This window comes from Quercus lobata, chromosome 5 (assembly GCF_001633185.2).
Source record: "Quercus lobata isolate SW786 chromosome 5, ValleyOak3.0 Primary Assembly, whole genome shotgun sequence".
Classification (NCBI taxonomy): Eukaryota; Viridiplantae; Streptophyta; class Magnoliopsida; order Fagales; family Fagaceae; genus Quercus; species Quercus lobata.
The window spans coordinates 30,529,003-30,546,383 of record NC_044908.1 but is presented as its reverse complement, the minus strand read 5'-3'; the positions used below and the strand labels follow the sequence as shown (position 1 = coordinate 30,546,383).

At 38.7% G+C, this 17,381-nt stretch overlaps 3 protein-coding genes and 1 long non-coding RNA gene across 4 annotated transcripts; 2 read left to right on the top strand and 2 right to left on the bottom strand.

Annotated features, from left to right (window-relative positions):
- Positions 1–7,422: 7,422 nt before the first annotated feature.
- Positions 7,423–8,016, bottom strand: LOC115990325. The gene has a single exon (XM_031114164.1). It carries the CDS (start codon positions 8,014–8,016, stop codon positions 7,423–7,425), a length of 594 nt encoding a protein of 197 aa, XP_030970024.1.
- A 959-nt stretch (positions 8,017–8,975) lies between these two features.
- LOC115990324 lies at positions 8,976–9,800 on the bottom strand. Its single transcript, XM_031114163.1, has one exon. The coding sequence runs from the start codon at positions 9,798–9,800 to the stop codon at positions 8,976–8,978; it is 825 nt and encodes a 274-aa protein (XP_030970023.1).
- Positions 9,801–10,642: 842 nt separating this feature from the next.
- Positions 10,643–12,502, top strand: LOC115990323 (putative disease resistance protein RGA3). Its single transcript, XM_031114162.1, has one exon. It carries the CDS (start codon positions 10,643–10,645, stop codon positions 12,500–12,502), a length of 1,860 nt encoding a protein of 619 aa, XP_030970022.1.
- Positions 12,503–12,768: 266 nt separating this feature from the next.
- LOC115991539 lies at positions 12,769–14,749 on the top strand. The gene is made up of 3 exons (XR_004092223.1): positions 12,769–12,850; positions 13,817–14,018; positions 14,519–14,749. It is a non-coding gene; the product is annotated as an uncharacterized LOC115991539 (long non-coding RNA).
- The last annotated feature ends 2,632 nt before the right edge of the window (positions 14,750–17,381 follow it).

The window sequence follows — 17,381 nt, the reverse complement described above, 5'->3', positions numbered from 1 at the left end:
ATGTGAAGGGTAGGAGAGGAATTCTACTATTTATAGGCAGTAAAATTTGGCATCTGAAGCGATGTGACCAATCAAAAAATGACATGTGGCATACTCCTTGAAAAAATGAATCAATGTGACCAGTCTCCAATAGAATCATGACACGTGGCACACTTAATACTGGCATGAGGACACACGTTCGAAGAATAAGTGTTAGGTTATGCAATACTTTGGATGACCCTTGGACAAATGGGCAACTGATGGTGAACTGAGAAATTGGTGAACTCCAGACTTGTCCAAAAGAGTCGTCCAGGCTAGGAAGACAAAAATAGCTATACTTGACAAAACAGTCGTCCATAGGCTTATGGGTCGTCCATGGTCTTATGGGCAGTTCATGAGGATTGAATTAGGACGATTCTCAACACAGGAAAATCCCATAAAGATTTATCTTTATGGACCACGTGTTATTATTCCACGGCATGAACAAAATCCTGATTCATTGCTATAACTTCCCCCTCAGTGCCCAACTTTTAATGACAGTTATAGGAGAATTATAACTGTTGTAACGGTTGAGGAAGTTGAGATTGAATCCTCTGGTCTCCTCAAACGTAGGAGAAGTTACAAGACAAATAACTGCTTCAAGAGTACACTATATAAACACTCATTCACGACAAGAAAAGGTAAGTGTGACAATTCCCAAAAAGTTGGAACTCTAAAAATTCAGAGAAAAACTAACTTAAGCATTGGAGGGTTCTTGGCCAGTCACAACCGGTCTTCTTTGATTGTTTGTTTTCCTTTTCAAGCCTTCCAGATCATTGAAGCTCGAAGCATTCAACCTACTGATTTTCTGTGCATTATCAGATGCGTCCTGGCATAAGTGCTGTAGGCTGAGCGTATGGCATGATCACAACGGGAATAACTGTTACAAACGTTATGGCAGGAATACAGTATAGTAGGATAACTACAATACTAAATAGAATAAATAAAACTAACACCGAGAAAATGGTAAAACAGAGTTACAACAGAATAATACAGCCAATAGAAATAACATTATAGCAGAAAAGGCAAATAACTCAATAACTGAACAATAGGCAAATCACCCAACAAATATGAATAGTTAAAAAATAGAGGTAAACTTATCTACTAGACGATAAACTGAACTTTTCAGTAGAAGCGGACCCAAAAAGGGAGCCAATCTCTAATGCGAGTAGCCTCAAGAAAGGCTCCTGCCATAAAAATTACACATTTTGGAGAAAGGGTCTAAATTTTTTGAGCTTCGATTCTCAATTTTCAGAGAGTGGGTCTGTTAAGAGGGAGAGAAAAGATAGTCTATTAATGCATGCCTCTATTCCTACCATTCACTTTCTTTCTCTCTGGTTTCCTTTCCAATCTTTCTTTCTTTTCTCTCTGGTTTTTCTATGTGTTCTTTTTTGTTTTCTCTCCTTTCTTTTCTACTTCCTCCCCCCAATCTATTTGTCTCCCTTCATTGTTCATGGCTATCCCCTTTTATACCATCTGCCATTATGGGATTTACCATTTTCGTCCCTCAATTGATTTTGGCTTCGTATGGATATCCCTCCAGGACTGCCCACTAACCTGCCGACTGCCTAGCCACTACCTCTGCTCAGAGTGTGTTGGTTGCACCACTCTCTATTCCCAAACAAAATTACTTGTCTTGTTTATTACCTCTCTCTGTTTTTGTTTTACCTATATGGATAAGGATTAAGCTACCTTATCACTTACCTCTATGGCGTGTATCATGTGGTCACAGCCCATACTTACCTCTTTTAAGTAAGATGTCATCATAGTAGAACATTTCCCCCAAAGAAACTTGAGCGGGAACCCCAGAATAGACCCTCTTTTCTCCTCATCGCCAAAAGACACCCTTTGAATACCTTATCCAGTGGCCCACCTCTCATGTATTGGCTGGGTGCCCTGGCCCTTTGTGCATGCTCCACTCCATCTGAATTTGTTTCTTTTTGGCCTTCACACCATTTCTACTGCCCTTGCATTGTTTGATTCTATTGTATATACTAGTTGATGTTTATCTTTAGTGGTGTGAAGGATGCATGGGCTTTTGGGCTCATATTTTCTTCCTTTCATCTGTTCTTGGACTAGGAATCGCTTGGGAAAAAGTCTTCATCTTCCTGCTAAGCCCATACTTCCTTCTTTATGGCCGTGGACCTTTTTGGCTACTAATCCTACCATATCACTTGTTGTGTCTGTTACAGCTTTGCCTTTCTTTTTATTTCTTATTATCCTGTGGGCTTACGAGCTGATGTTTTTGCCATGTCAACCCACTTCTTCGTCAATCCTTTGCTCAGGGCTTCCTTGGCTCACTTTCCACGTCTTTACCTTTTTTGGGCTTATTGGCCAACATTCTTGCCACGTCAACCTATTTTACCCCCTTTTTCCTTGGGCTTACTTGGCCCATTTGCTACCTCTTTACCTCTTTTTACCCCCATGGGCTTGTTACTAAATTCTCAAGACTTCCTCGGCCCTTTTACTACACTTTTACCTCTTATTTCATTTTTGGGCATATTGGCCATTAAGCCAACCGATTGAGTTTACCAATTCATTCTTTGGGCTTCCTTGGCCCATTTAGTTCTTTTTAATTCTTATTATTCCCATAGGTTTATTGTTTCAGTCCTTGGACTCTCTCGGCCCATTTACTGATTCTTTACCTCTTTTCATCTTCATGGGCCTGCTGGCCATCAATCCCGCTACTTCAACCCGTTGGGCCTGTTTCCTTATTTCTTTACCATTTTGCTCCTCATTTCCTTCTCACCTTCTTTATTGTTGGACTTTTTTTGTTGTTGGGCCCTTTGTAAAAATGAGCATCAATAGGTGGCAAAGCTTCTTCTAGCTCTTACATTAAGTTGATTTGAAATTTAAACAAAAAAAAAAAAAATCGTTTCATATTATTGTAGTTCAATGACATTGGTTGGTCAATTTTGCAAGAGAAAGCAAGGTTGAATTTCTCCTCCCATTTATTGTAATAATTGAATTACATATAAAAATAAAAAATTCTACTAGTGTGAGTGCATTGAGTTTTTTCTTAAAAAAATATTTTAATAAGTTACAATAAAAAATGAGAAAATTTGAATTCTGGGTGTTTCTTTTGAAAAAACTAAAAAATGTCAATTGAGAGTTACAAAACTATTGGCAATTTGAGCTTTTTTTATAGGTATAGTTAACGGATGTTATTAGGACATTTGTTAATAGATCATTTTAGAAATGTTTTATTATTATTTTCATGAAAAATATAGAAAAAATGTTATAAAAATTAATTATTTTTTTCTTTTTTCTTAAAAAGTTTCTAAAAATATTTTTTAAACCAATACACTTAGATCATCTATTAACTTTTTCCTAGATATGAACGTGGCTTGTAAAATGCCAAGTATGTTTTACATTGTATAAAATATACGAGTAATTCTATAGACACAAACTATTTTATAACATTTTTACAAACTGCTGGCGTGGTTTTAGCATTTTTCAAATAGTTACTGTAAGTATAAATGTGATGTTAGTTATGAGCTCATATTAGAACTAGTAAAAATTTACCACATTAACTGTTTGTAAAAATATTGTAAAATAATATTTGTATGTAGCATTACTCAAAATATAATTGCTGAATATCGTTCTGAGCTTAAAATATATATATATATATATATATATAATTGCTAAAGCTTCGCATTAGGTGGGTTGTGCTTTTCTAAATTAGGTGGCAAGTTTTCTAAACAAGTAAATTAGCTGAGCTAAGTTAGCATACCCACCTGGGCCACCTCCAAAACTTGATAGTTTCCAACTATACAACAAAATGTAAACTTTCTCCTATAATTTTTTTTTTTTTTGGTAAACTGGAATTCAATTAAACAGAAAAACTAAAGGGCAGAGGCAACATCAGTGCCTATTCTGTCCGAATACAGCCCACATCTATCTACCTCAATGAGAGGGATCAAGTCCACAGGGGGACTAGACAGCAGAACAAAATTTACAGATTGAAAGAGGCCTAATCTAGATAGTTTGTCCGCGCACGAGTTGGCTTCTCGAAAGATATGTCTGATATGACACTGAGGAAAGAGAGCAATCAGATGTTTACAATCGTCAAAAAGAGGGGAAAGTATAGTGTTAGCAAAGGCCGGGTTATTGAGAGCATCAACTACTGCACTAGCATCCAATTCAACCATGACAGATTGAAGATTCAACTAGTGGCAGAGCTGAAGGCCATCCCGCAGCGCCCAAACCTCAGTTATAAAGCTGTTGGTGTTCCCAATATGTCTCGAAAAACCTCCAATCCAGTTTCCTTACTCATCCCTTATCAATCCTCCACAACCAGCAGCGTTCAAAAGATCAGATGCCGACCCATCTGTATTTAATTTCACCCAACCTCTATCTGGTTTCTCCCATCTGATTTGTCTAATCATTCTAGCTTGGTTCCCTTTAGGCCGACTGATGCACAAGGCATATTCTGTGGCTTGCATGATGATGCTCTTGACCAAATGCGGATTTGCTCCTTTGCCTTTAAAGACTGCTTGGTTGCGTTGATTCCAAATAAGCCATATGGCAAACAGAAACAAAACATTCCAAGGGGGATGATTCGAAGAGGACAGCCTCTTTGGCTTTGTGTTGGAATTTAGCCATTCATTGATTCCCTGCAAGAAGAAGTTAGGATTGTTGCTTTGAGCCCCAAGATGGTGCCATGTTGGTTTAACCACATTGCAGTCTCGGAGTGCATGGAGAATGGATTCATTTGCTTCATGACACATCAGGCAAGAACCATTTCACTGCATGCCTCTTGCTGCCAAACAGTCTATCACACCTATGGCCTGGTGTAGGCACTTCCACATGAACATTTGGATTTTTGTAAGGGTAGACAGCTTCCAAATCCACGTGCCATCAAAAGTGATAGTGTCCTGGTAGTCCGAAGCTAAGAGGTAAGCACTCCTAGCATCAAAACCCCCTTTAGGGGAGAATTTCCATGCTAGTTTATCCCCATTTCTCATAAAGATGGGAGTAGGAACAGCCTGGACAAAGGCCTTAATTTCCGGGGGAAAATCGAATGGAATAGAGCTCCAATCCTAACCACTAGTAGTGCACACATCTCTGACTTTTAAGTTTTCAGTCTCATGGGGGAGGGGGCCTTGTAAGAGATTCCTTAAAGGGCCAAGATCTGACCAGCAATCAAACCAGAAATTCAGCTCGCTGTTGTGGCCGGGCACCCATTTAACTCCCTTTTTAAACACCTCTTCCCCTTTTCTCAACCCTCTCTATGTGGGGGAGGAAGCAAGTCTAGCTGCGTTTCTGGAATTAATGCGTTGTCTAGTGCAATACTTCAGCTTTAGGACTTTAGACCAAGGAGCATTGCCTTTTGAATGCAGCCTCCAGTTGAGTTTGGCCAAAAGGGCTGTATTTCTGCCTTTGGTTGTTTGAAGACCCAATCCTCCATGATTTTTAGGTTTGGTGACTTTGCTCCAATTAACCCAGTGCATTTTTTTGGCTTGATCAGTGGTCCCCCAAAGGAAATTCCTGTTCACCCGATCTAATCCATCTAGGATCTTGCTTGGCAATAAGTTGCATTGCATTACATAATTAGGAATAGTGGATGAGGAGGATTGAATAAGAACCATTCTACCCGCCATGGATAAAAGGTTTGCTTTCCAACCCGCGAGTTTTTTCTTAACTCTATCTAGGACAAAGGAGAAGTCATGACTACAATTGCCTGGATGCTTAAGCGGAAAGCCCAAATACTTTCCCAAATTAGAAGTTGGGGTAAAGCCGAGACTATTGGACAAAGCTTCTCTTTGCTCCAAGTCTACATTTGGAGAGAAATAAACCCGGGACTTCACTACACTTATAGTCTGACCCGATTTAGCACAAAAATCATTAAGAACTTCCCTGATAGCTAAGCAGTTCTTCGGGTTAGCATGAGCAAACAGTACCAAGTCGTTCGCGAAGAATAGATGGGAAAAAGGCAACCCATTCCTAGAGGTTTTGACTGGGTTCCAGCTCTTATCCGCACATTTCAGCTCTATCAAATGGCTCAAAAACTCCATGCAAATGATAAAGAGATAAGGGGAAAGGGGATCCCCTTGCTTGATGCCTCTCGAAGGCCGAAAAGGCTCCAGGCAGCCCCCATTAAAGAGAAGGGAGGAAGAGACTGAAGAGAGGCAACTCATAATTAAATCAATCAAACTACAAGGGAAGTTTAAGTTAAGAAGCATTTCATGGATGAAGCTCCATTCAATCTTGTCATAAGCTTTTTCAAGGTCAATCTTGATGGCCATAAGGCCATTTTTCTCTTTGGTTCTACCAATAGAATGGACTAACTCTTGGACAATGATAAAATTATCCACCCCTCTCCTCCCTGGAACAAACGCAGCTTGAAGAGGTGAAATTAATCTCTCTAGATGAGGCCTAATCCGAGTCACAATAATTTTAGTGATGATCTTATAGACCGAGTTGCACAAGCTGATAGGTCTATAGTTGGCAATAGTTTTAGGACCTTGCATTTTAGGGATAAGAACAATATGGGTTTTGTTGAGATAATCAGGGATTTTCCTTTCAGAAAAGGCTTTCAGCACTTCATCCTTGACTGAGTCACCCACAGTAAGCCAAAAACGTTGGAAGAACCCCGCATAAAGGCCATCTGGGCCTGGAGCCTTATAAGGTTTCGTAGACCATAGAGCATGTTTAATCTCATCAATGCTAACCCTCTCTTCAAGGGAAGACTTCACCTCATCAGTAAGTTGAGCACGCCACTAGTACCCCACATTTGGGACCCATTGACCACTTTCCTGAGAGGTGGTATACAACTTGATAAACCCTCTTCTAAAATGCTCCATCACCTCCCTTTCCTCCGTCAACCAAATCCCCAAATCATCCATTACTGTTGCAATGTGATTTCTCTTCCTTCTTGCAATAGTAGAAACGTGATAGAAGGATGTATTACGATCGCCCTGAATCATCCAGTTAATTCTGGATTTTAGGGCCCACAGATCACGCTCCTGATCAAGAAGAAGCTCAAGATCCTGATGGAGTTGTTTTTCTAAAGTAATGAGATCATTGTTTGGGTGGGCAGCCAGCACTTTCTGAATCCCGTAAAGTCTAGCAATAACTCTCTTTTTCTTATGGTGAACATTGCCAAAATGAGTTTTATTCCACACCGACGCATCCCTGGAAAAAGTGTTGATACACTCTGCCAAATCTCTGCCTCCGTTCCAGGCCCGAGACACCACACTAGGAAAGGTGATATCAGAGAGCCAGAATTCTTGGAATTTAAACGGTCTAGTAAGATGAATGGCCCTATTGGAAAGAGACTCCATAAGGACCGGGCAATGGTCTGAGTGACATCTAGGAAGATGCGTGACTTTTGCATCAGGAAAAAGCAGACACCAATCCGGGTTCATAAAAAATCTATCGATTCTCTCAAGAATAAGATTATTAAGTTCTCTTTTGTTTGACCACGTGTATCTCGGCCCCGAGAACCCCATATCTCGACCCCGAGAACCCCATATCAACCATGTTACAAGAATCAAGACAGTCCTTAAAAGCTAAAGAGCGATTAACATGAACTCCTCTGCCCCCATACTTATCCTCCTCAATTAAAGGTTCATTGAAATCACCAGCCATAACCCAGGGTTTATTATGAAGTTCAGCCACCTTAGACAGATTATCCCATAATATGTGCCTTTCCTCACTCCTAGGATTAGCATAAATTGCGGAAAAAATCCAGGTAAGATTAGAAGGGCGTACCTTAACTTCGACATGAATTTCCTGCTCTGTGTTGGCTAATGCTCCCACTTCCACTCTGTTTGAATTCCACAAAAGCCAAAGTCCTCCAGTGTACCCTATCGTTTCAGTGTGAATAGCCCCATCAAACGGGAGCGTGTCTGTAATCTCTTTGGCTCTAACACCACCAAGCTTCATCTCCATGATTACCATAATGGCAGGATCATGGATTTGAACCAGATCATGTATATGACTCCGAAAATTGGGCTTTAGAGCGCCCCTGCTATTCCAAATGATGATCTTCATTATGGGGTAATGGACGGTTGTGGGGTACTCTTCAAAAGGATGATTTTGCATCACCCCCTTCCTCGGAGACCATTCTGTCCTCTTCACCACTTTCGTCACTAGGACCATTCCTGGAATGCAAGCTAGCTGAATTTCCCACACCCCCAGCTTCAAATCCCAAGCTTTCTTCGCCTTCAAGATGAACCACCTCGTCGTGCACATGGCCCCTGCTTTGATCTCGACTTTGCTCACCTGAGAATTTTTGCTCGCCTTCCCAATCATTAATGGTGCCCATACCGTCATCAATGGTGGCCGTGAACATGAAGGTGTCACAAGGGGAAGCCTCAGACCCATGGTTAGCATTTTTAGAGGCACTAGCACAGAGGGAAGTAAGTTTTGACGGCGCACCTAGGGAGAATACCAGAAGGGAAGTTTCTAGCAATTTTCTTTTTGCCTCTTACTGAGCGAGAATTTTCCTTTTTGTTTAAAGCTAACTCGGGTAGAGGTTCTAGCTTACCAACAAAAGCGGCATTGGGCTTACCTTTAGTGTCTGAATTCAGGTGTGGGCCAAAGCCCATCGACGAGTTGCTCACTGCCACATGCTTCATATTGAAGCCCACCTTTGTTTGCTCAACCCGTAAGTTTTTGGACGGGAATTGGTTAGCAAACTTCCCATTTGATTTGGTGGTCCCTGCCATGCTGGGATTTTGTTTTTTTCCCCTTGAAGCTCCTTTTTTCCTAGTAACAACCATCCAGGGACCGTACTGACAAGAGGCCTCCTCCACTACACTCGTACCCGACGTGGATTTGTCAGTCAAGGTACTGGGCAATTCAGTACGACATTCCTCATGCCCATTGCATGACCCATCGTTCTCAACCGGAGAAGCCGCTGCCGTGTCCACCGAAACCTTGTTCTTTCGGACTGTGTATGGGCAAGCTTCCTTCAAATGACCCACCCTTCCACAGGAAAAACAGAGCTTCTAAATTCCTTCATAGTTCACGGCCTGTTCGAAACACCCGATGAGAATGGTATCGATCAAGGGCTTGTTGATATCAATCTGAATACACATCCTCGCATACTTACCCCTAGCTTCCATGGCAGTATGCGTATCTATCCTAAGAACCTTCCCAATGGATTCGCCGATCTCTCTCAGAATTTCTGTCTCATAAAGTTCAATGGGCAGCTTGTAGAGGCAAATCCACACGGCAACCAGAGAAATGTTCGCTGTGGAAGGCTTGAAGAACCGTTCCCATGGCCTAATGGAGAGGAAATGATCCCCCAAAAACCAAGGTCCTCGTCTTAGAACAGAGTTTAAATCTTCCTTGGAGAAGAAACGGACCAGGAAAAAACCGTGGCTGAGATCCACGACGTCCATTCTACCCTCAGGTTTCCAGATATGATTTAATTTACTCTGCATGTAGAAGAAACTGACCGAACGCCCTACCAGCTTAACAATGACTGCTTTACACCAGCGCTCTCGTAAGCGCTTCTTGGTGTCTTTCGATAGCTTGATGGCTACCAGACCTGCGCGGAGTTCATTGATATCCTCGTCTTCATTTTCTGAGTCACTTTCAGCGTCCATGTGGTCCGTGAAGTCAAAAGCATGGGCAAACGCTCCAGGGATTTCACCCACGAGCTTGTCCCTGAAAGACACATTAGACTGGTTCCAATGGTTGGAGTTGTTTTGCGGAGGATAGCCGTCGCTGGGACCCTCATTAAACTTGGCATGATGGCTGTCTTTCACCTTCTTGTTACTCCTGGCTAACTCTGCTTCTTCTTCCCTGGAGAGCGTACGAGGCTTCATGGTCTTTTCTTAGCAGTGTTGTCTATGTGTTTTACTTTCCCTTGATAAGATATAAATGATACTCCAATTAAACCCCTCCTATAGTTTTTCCAAGTATACAACAAACGTTCAACAATCTCCTATTCTTGTTCTTATCAATCTGCTACCTTTAGCATGGCTGAGGCTCTAGTTTGTATCATCTTAGAGCAGTTGTCTTCAATCACTACTCAAGAGTTTAAGTTGGTTCTGGGTGTTGACGAGGAAGTCCAAAAGCTTGCAAGCAATTTCCAGATAATCCGGATGGTGCTCAATGATGCTGAGAAAGACAAGTGAAAGAGAAACCTGTGAAGCTTTGGATAGATAAGCTCAAAGATGTATCCTATGATGTGGAGGATGTGTTGGATGAGTGGAACACTGCAATACTCAAATCAGAAATTGAGAGAGAAAGAAGAGTTGATAAGATTTCTGATCTCAAGAGGAAGGTAAGCTCCATCTTTCCTTCCTCTTCTGGCTATTTGAGTCAAGTAAAACAACTTTTTTTCCGTTATGATATTGCTCACAAGATAAAAGAATTGAATGGAAAAGTAGATGAGATTGTTAGAGAGAGAGATTTTCAGGTTTGCATTGTCTAGGGGCATTGAAGAAGTTGAGAGACCAAAAAGTACATCCTTTGTTGATGTGTCTGATATATGGGGTCGTGATAAGGATAGGTGTGATCTAATAAGCAACCTATTAGGCAAGGGTGGTCATGAAGAGAGAAGCCCTCATGTCATATCTTTAATGGGTATGGGAGGTATTGGAAAAACAACACTTGCCAATTAGTCTACAATGATCATGAGGTGAAGGCCCATTTTCAAAGTAGAATGTGGGTTTGTGTTTCTGAACCTTTCAATGATGTTAGGGTTGCCAAAGCAATCATTCAAGAAGTTGGAGGTCTTTCCCCCGACAACAATACTGAATTGGAAACTCTACTAAAAAGTATTTGTAATTTGATCAAGGGAAAGAAGTTCTTTCTTGTCTTAGATGATGTATGGACTGAAGACTACATAATTTGGGAGCCATTTAAACTAGCACTCCAATATGGTGCCCAAGGTAGTAGAATTCTAGTGACTACACGTAAAGAAAGAGTTGCAGAAATAATGGGGAGTGCCTACAGGATCAATTTGGAGGCACTGTCTGATGAAGATTGCTGGCTGATATTCAATAAAATTGCATTTTTGGAGAAGAGTCTACAGCAATGTAAGCAACTAGAAGACCTTGGCAGAGAACTAGCAAAGAAATGCAAAGGCTTGCCACTTGCTGCAAGGACTTTAGGGAGTCTTATGCGCTTCAAGAAAAGTAAAGAACAATGGAAAAATGTTTTAGATAGTAGTTTGTGGAAATTAGAAGATGTTGAAAAAGGACTTTTTGCACCTTTGTTATTGAGTTATTATGAATTACCCTTCACAATGAAACGATGTTTCTCATATTGTGCCATCTTTCCTAAAGATTATGTGATTTATACAAATGATCTGGTCAAACTGTGGACGGCACAAGGATATCTCGACTTAGAAGAAAATATGGACATGGAATTGGAAATTATAGGAGAAGAGTACTTTGAAAACTTGGCCATGCGTTCTTTCTTCCAAGATTTTGAAAAAGATGAGCGTAATGATATGATAAGAAGTTGCAAAATGCATGATATAGTGCATGTCTTTGCTCAATTAATAATGAAAAATGAATGCTTTTCAATTGAAGTCAATGGTGATAAAGAGTTTGGGATAGACTCTTTCCACAAAAGTACTCGCCATTTGTCAATAACACCTAGAGGAGAAACACAATTTCCTGTGGCAGTGTACACGGCAAAAAATTTACGCACTCTCTTACCTTTGAAGACTTCATTCTCAAACATTAACCATGTCCTGCCTGATTTACTACAACATTTGACATGTTTACGTGCATTAAATCTGAGTTGTAGTTCTATTGAGAAACTTCCGGATGGGGTGGAAAAATTAATACATTTAAGATTCATTGACATATCTTATAACAGTAAATTGAAGGTATTGCCTGAATCAATATATAATTTGTGTAATTTACAAACTTTGAATGTTAGTAGATGTCATGGCATTGAGAAACTGCCTCAAGGGATGAGTAAACTAATTAAGTTAAGACATCTTGTTCTTCATGGGATTAATTTTACCAAGCCATTTCCAACGGGTATTGGGAAATTGAGTTCTCTTAGAACATTGGAGCAATTCGTTGTAAGTGGTAGGGGTGATATTGGAGGATGTAAACTAGAAGAATTGAAACTTTTGAACTACCTTCAAGGAGCTCTTGTGATAAAAGGGTTGGGAAATGTGATAGATGTGGTTGAGGCTGAGAATGCACATCTCAAAGAGAAAATACACCTTTGTCGTGTGCGTTTAAATTTTGATGGGACCAGTGAAGAGAGTAGAAGAATGGAGAATAATGTACTAATTCTCAATGTCTTAGAGCCACATCCAAACTTGGAGCATTTACAAATCTATTGGTATGAAGGCAGCACAATGTTTCCCAATTGGATTATGTCCTTAACCAAACTGAAAAAGCTTGAAATCATAGATTGCAAAAATTTCAATTCTATACCTCCTTTGGGGAAGCTTCCATTCCTTGAATCATTAGAAATACGAAATGCAGATAGTGTGAAAAAGGTGGGAGTTGAATTTTTGGGAATAGAATTTAAAGACAAAAATACAAGGGATTAACAGCATCACTTATCTTGTTCCCAAATTTGAAATCTCTAACATTTTGGAACATGAAAGAGTGGGAAGAATGGGGTGGGATTGGGGGGTTGAAAGAAGAAGATTGCTTTACTATAATGCCCTGTCTTCTGTATTTGGAAATTGTTGGCTGCCCTATGCTAAAGGCACTGCCACACTTTTTTCATACAACTCCATTGAAGGAATTGTGTATTAGGGAGAGTCCAATTCTCAAAGAAGATTGCCAAAAAAGAGATAATGGACCCAAGATTATTCATATCCCAAGAATCTACAATATTCACCTGAATCTTGAAGAAGAAGATCATTGAAGGCAAAGTCAATTCTCTGTTCCATGTGAGTATTGCAAAACTCGTCCATTCACTAGTAACTTACTGTTTTACTTCTATTTGGATACAAATATGAATTTAATTGCATAATTGCCTGGCAGAACCTGTCCCAAAAAAATAAGAAAACAGTGTTAATGAAATGTTGATGGTTTTTAAGAACAAATATAAGGAGATTACATATGTCAAAAGAAAAAAAGTACATGTTTGAATGGAAAGTTATGGAGAGGGAATTTTTTTTATTCTTTTTATTTCTATATACAGTTATTTTGTATGGATTTTTCTCTGCCCAAACTTATGTCATCATATATCTCATTCTTTTAAAATTGCAAAATGCTGTGTGCAATTGGCAGAATTTTTTGCAACTTCCACCAATATAACAATGTTATCTATCAAAGAATCAATGATCAATGCCAAGTGGTGATGTGCATGCAACAACTGCACAAGATGTTATGTACTCTTCTAGTGCAACGCATATCATTTTATTTCTTATAATCTTTTCTCACAAGATGTTTTCCTTGTACCAATCTTGTGGTAAATATTTATTCTATTTCAATCTCATGTAACCCAAACTCTAGTACATGAAGAAGCATATCTTATACTAGTGCAATATTCACACTGGATGCACTTGTCAGGCATGTGTGGTGGCTTGGTTGATTTGCACTCCATTAGGCTCACATGATGGAGGTAGCAAATGCACAAGGGTGAAACTTGTATTAGAGAAAATGGTCTCATGTTGCTTTTGTTTCTTTCAGAAAGCTTGACTAGAAAAAGGCCCTCCAAATAAATCTCTCTTCATAATGATAAAAATATACTTGCATATCGTATCAGTGTACTTACTTTTGAGTAATCTATGCCATATGGTAAAGCATGAAAGGTGAACTACATAGCTGACCATTTGCAACTTAAGCAATATCCTTATCTTTTTGAGTTTGGAAGCATATGTGCCAATATTCAATGATTTTTACCGTCACAGGTTTTCTGAGTGATTGAAGCATTACAATATTCCATGGAGAAGGGAAAGAGAGGGATTTTACCCCCAGGAGGAGGGATGATTTGATAAATGGCTGCCCTTTGCTACTATCTGTTTCTGCCTAATACTTATGCAGTAGACAATCAAGCTATTTAACTCTTGGTTTGAGTTCAACCCAAGTATTTAAATTCTGATTCAACAACAGGTAAATTTGAATTTTTATTTTTCTTCTGGTGCTATGGTTGCATTTCCAACATATTGAGTTCCCAAAAATATTTTGGTTTCTCAAACTTAGACATCATATAAAATGTTTCGTTCTTTCTGGACTTCATTGAATCCAGATATCATGCAAAAGGTTTTTGTACAACATTTTTTTTTTTTTATCATTTCAAAGATGTTGTGGGACAATCAGAACCTGAATTGTGGCTTTCTTTAGTACTCAATCAATGTAGTGACACATGTGAAGGCAAAACTTTAGTACTTAATCAATGTGGTGACATATGAATGGCAATTTGCCAGTAACATCTTTGCATAATCTTGCATCTAGAAGTAATAATTTTGTCAAAATTCATCAAAAAGAAAATAAAAATTAGGAAAAAAGAAAGGAGCCCACTAGCCTTGAAGCTGCATTCCATCCGGATTTAATGTTATTGGATTATTTACTTGCTATTTATCAATACTTTATGTTTTTTTCTTGTCTCAAAGGCTGAAGAATGTCACGGGATGGACTTCAATGTGAGGGACGGCGAGTCAAGTGACTATCAGGAGTTGAGAAAAAGTCTTATAAACACCTTGGCTTTCTGAGTTATATTAATAACAATTAGAAAACCTCTTTTTCTAGAGCAATATTCATGGAAGTGAACAGAGATCCCTATGGGTTTGTTACAACTTCTATGCTGTCTTGATCCCATCATGTCTCACTCCAAGACATTCCTATTTAGTTTTGGTTTATTTCCTTGAAGTAGGTATTTAACACTAAAAACTTAGATGTACTGCCTCCCTCCTCTTTGGGCTAATGCAAAGTATGATTAATAGTGACTTTACCTGCCTTTTTTTCTTCTCTTTGTCATGCAGTTGCTATCATTCATCACAAATCTTAATATACAAATGATGGGAGTGTAAGAACTGCGGAAATTATTATAGGTATATAGTACTCACCAAAGGAGTGTATCAATTAAAAGTTTGCTCAATCTTTCATAAATTTGGATGCATAAGCTAAAATGAGTTTTGGTAATAAATTTATAATTGCATACAACACTGTAAGCAATTATCTTGATAAAATTTAGTGCTATTTCATTACCAAGGATCCAAAAGATCTTTGTCATATACTATTAGGTAAGCCATGAATTGAGGAAAGGAAAATGCATATAATTCTAAAGAGACATAGATTTGTTGAGAAATGATGGGAGTTTTTATTATTATTTTATTATTATTAAGAGAAGTCCCAGCGTATTCTTGAATTTAATAAAGAAGAATTTCATTCTAAAATTTCTGAGATATCAAGTCAGGTCAAAAAGTTGGAGGTTGAAAAAAAGCTTTAGCAAGAAATTCATGAAGGATCAAGGAAGAAAATATGGAAAAGCTTCTTAGAAATCACATAATCCCATGGGCAACATGCCACAAGTTAATGATTTTCTTGGGGTTCAAACTTCTAATTTTGTCATTAATTCATTGCTGGTTAATGTTGCAAATCAATTAAAAAATGAGGTGAAAACTTTTAAGTTGCGTCTCCCTAGAATAAATTTACTAGGAATTTAATGATTGTGAAGCATTCGAAATATCTTTTCCTATGGATTGGAAATTTTCAATTTGAAGTTGGAACTTTTTGACAAGTTCTTTTTAAGTGAAAGGGTCTAACAAAGAACATCGTGCTTGTCATGGAAAATTTTTATTTCTAATTTTTGTATTTAAGAATTTTCTAGAATAAGGTTTAATTTTCTTGTTTTGAAAAGTTTTTAGGAGTATTTTGATCAAAACTGAGTTCTTATATGGTAGCATATTAATTAGAATTGTTTTAGGAATCCTTTTTCCTTGCGAATAAGTATTCTGGAACTTTTAAATTGATCCATAAGTTGTAAAACAAAAATTAAAGGTATTCTATAGATAAAATTTCAGTTTGTTAACTGTTAGGAACCTTGCTGCCAGCTTTGCTGCCTCGTATTAGCCTGCATGTGTATGCTGTGTGTGTTGCTGTGTCGCCCGATGCAATGAGTTCCTGTGCTGCTATATCTACCTGCAGCTGTTCTGTGTTTGGCCTGCTGCATCTATGTGTTATGTCCACTCCCTGCACTGCAGTGTGCTGCCTTTGCTACTTCATGTGCTCCTTGCTGTTTGTGCTGCTGTATGCTCCCTATGTGCTGTTCAGCAGATCCTACAGATGTGTATGCTGAATGTGCAAGTGATGCATTGTACTGAGGAATGAATGTACTACTATTTAGTTAATTGCCTACAATTAATTCAGTATGTGTTCAATTAGAGAGCTATATATGAGCTAGGAGGTTGTTAGCAGTCAAGTTTGCAGGCAATTAGAGAGTGACTAAGCTAGTCTTGGCTCTAATAATTGATGAGAACTTGTATTATTGTATAAAAGGCTGCTAAGCCTTCGAACTTTATTAAGCAAAAACATCAAATAACTCTCTCTCTTAAACTCTCAGTTCTCTCTCAATTCTTCCTCTCATTCTTAGAAGTTAGCCATTACCCAACATTCTACAACTCATCAAGTACCGTAGCGCTAATTCTCTATTTGCCTTTGGATTCTATATCGCAACCAACCAAGGTGTTTTAAGGTCTACTTACGTACGTGCCCTTTGCCCGCTAGGCTAAGTATGATTGATCATAACTTTTCTTGCCATTCATTCAACTGCACGATTGTCTGTATTTCACCACCAACTATTAGAACTGAAATTGAACGTTTGCTTGTTAGAACTTTGAGTACTTGTTACAGAGTAATCGTAACTATCAATGAGGTCCAGAGAGTCCGTAACCAGACCAACTTTCTTTGGGCAGAAATCTTGCATCAATTCCCTTTCTAACAATCCAATTATATCAAATTTGAGTTGGAACCCTGTATAGTTCCTAATAATAGAAAGATTTTGGTAAGCAAATACTTTGTGTGACCAAAATACCTGACTACATTTCATTATGTGAGCGTGATCCTAGAAGTTGCTTTAGAATGACATTTACTACTGCAAAATAATCTCAGCTAAGAATCTTAGCAAGATGGTCCTATGCTAATTGTTATTCTTTCATTCCTTCAACTTGTTTAAGTTATGTTCCTTATGAGAAAGCTCATCTTGCTCAAGAGGGCTGGGAATGGTCATGCAAAACATTTACTACGTATTTTTTCACATAATCTCTGTGGCACCATAATTGGAACGTCATGAGGGATGTGTGAGACTTACAAAATTGTCTATAGCATTTAGGACCTGGGCATATTTGATATATTAGTGTCATGTTTGCTATCTATTTTAAGATCTCTTTTACATTATTGTCTTTTTCCTCTTTTATTTTTTTATTTTATTTTTTTTGTGAGAACTAGGCAAGCGGCTCCAATTTGCATAATTAACTA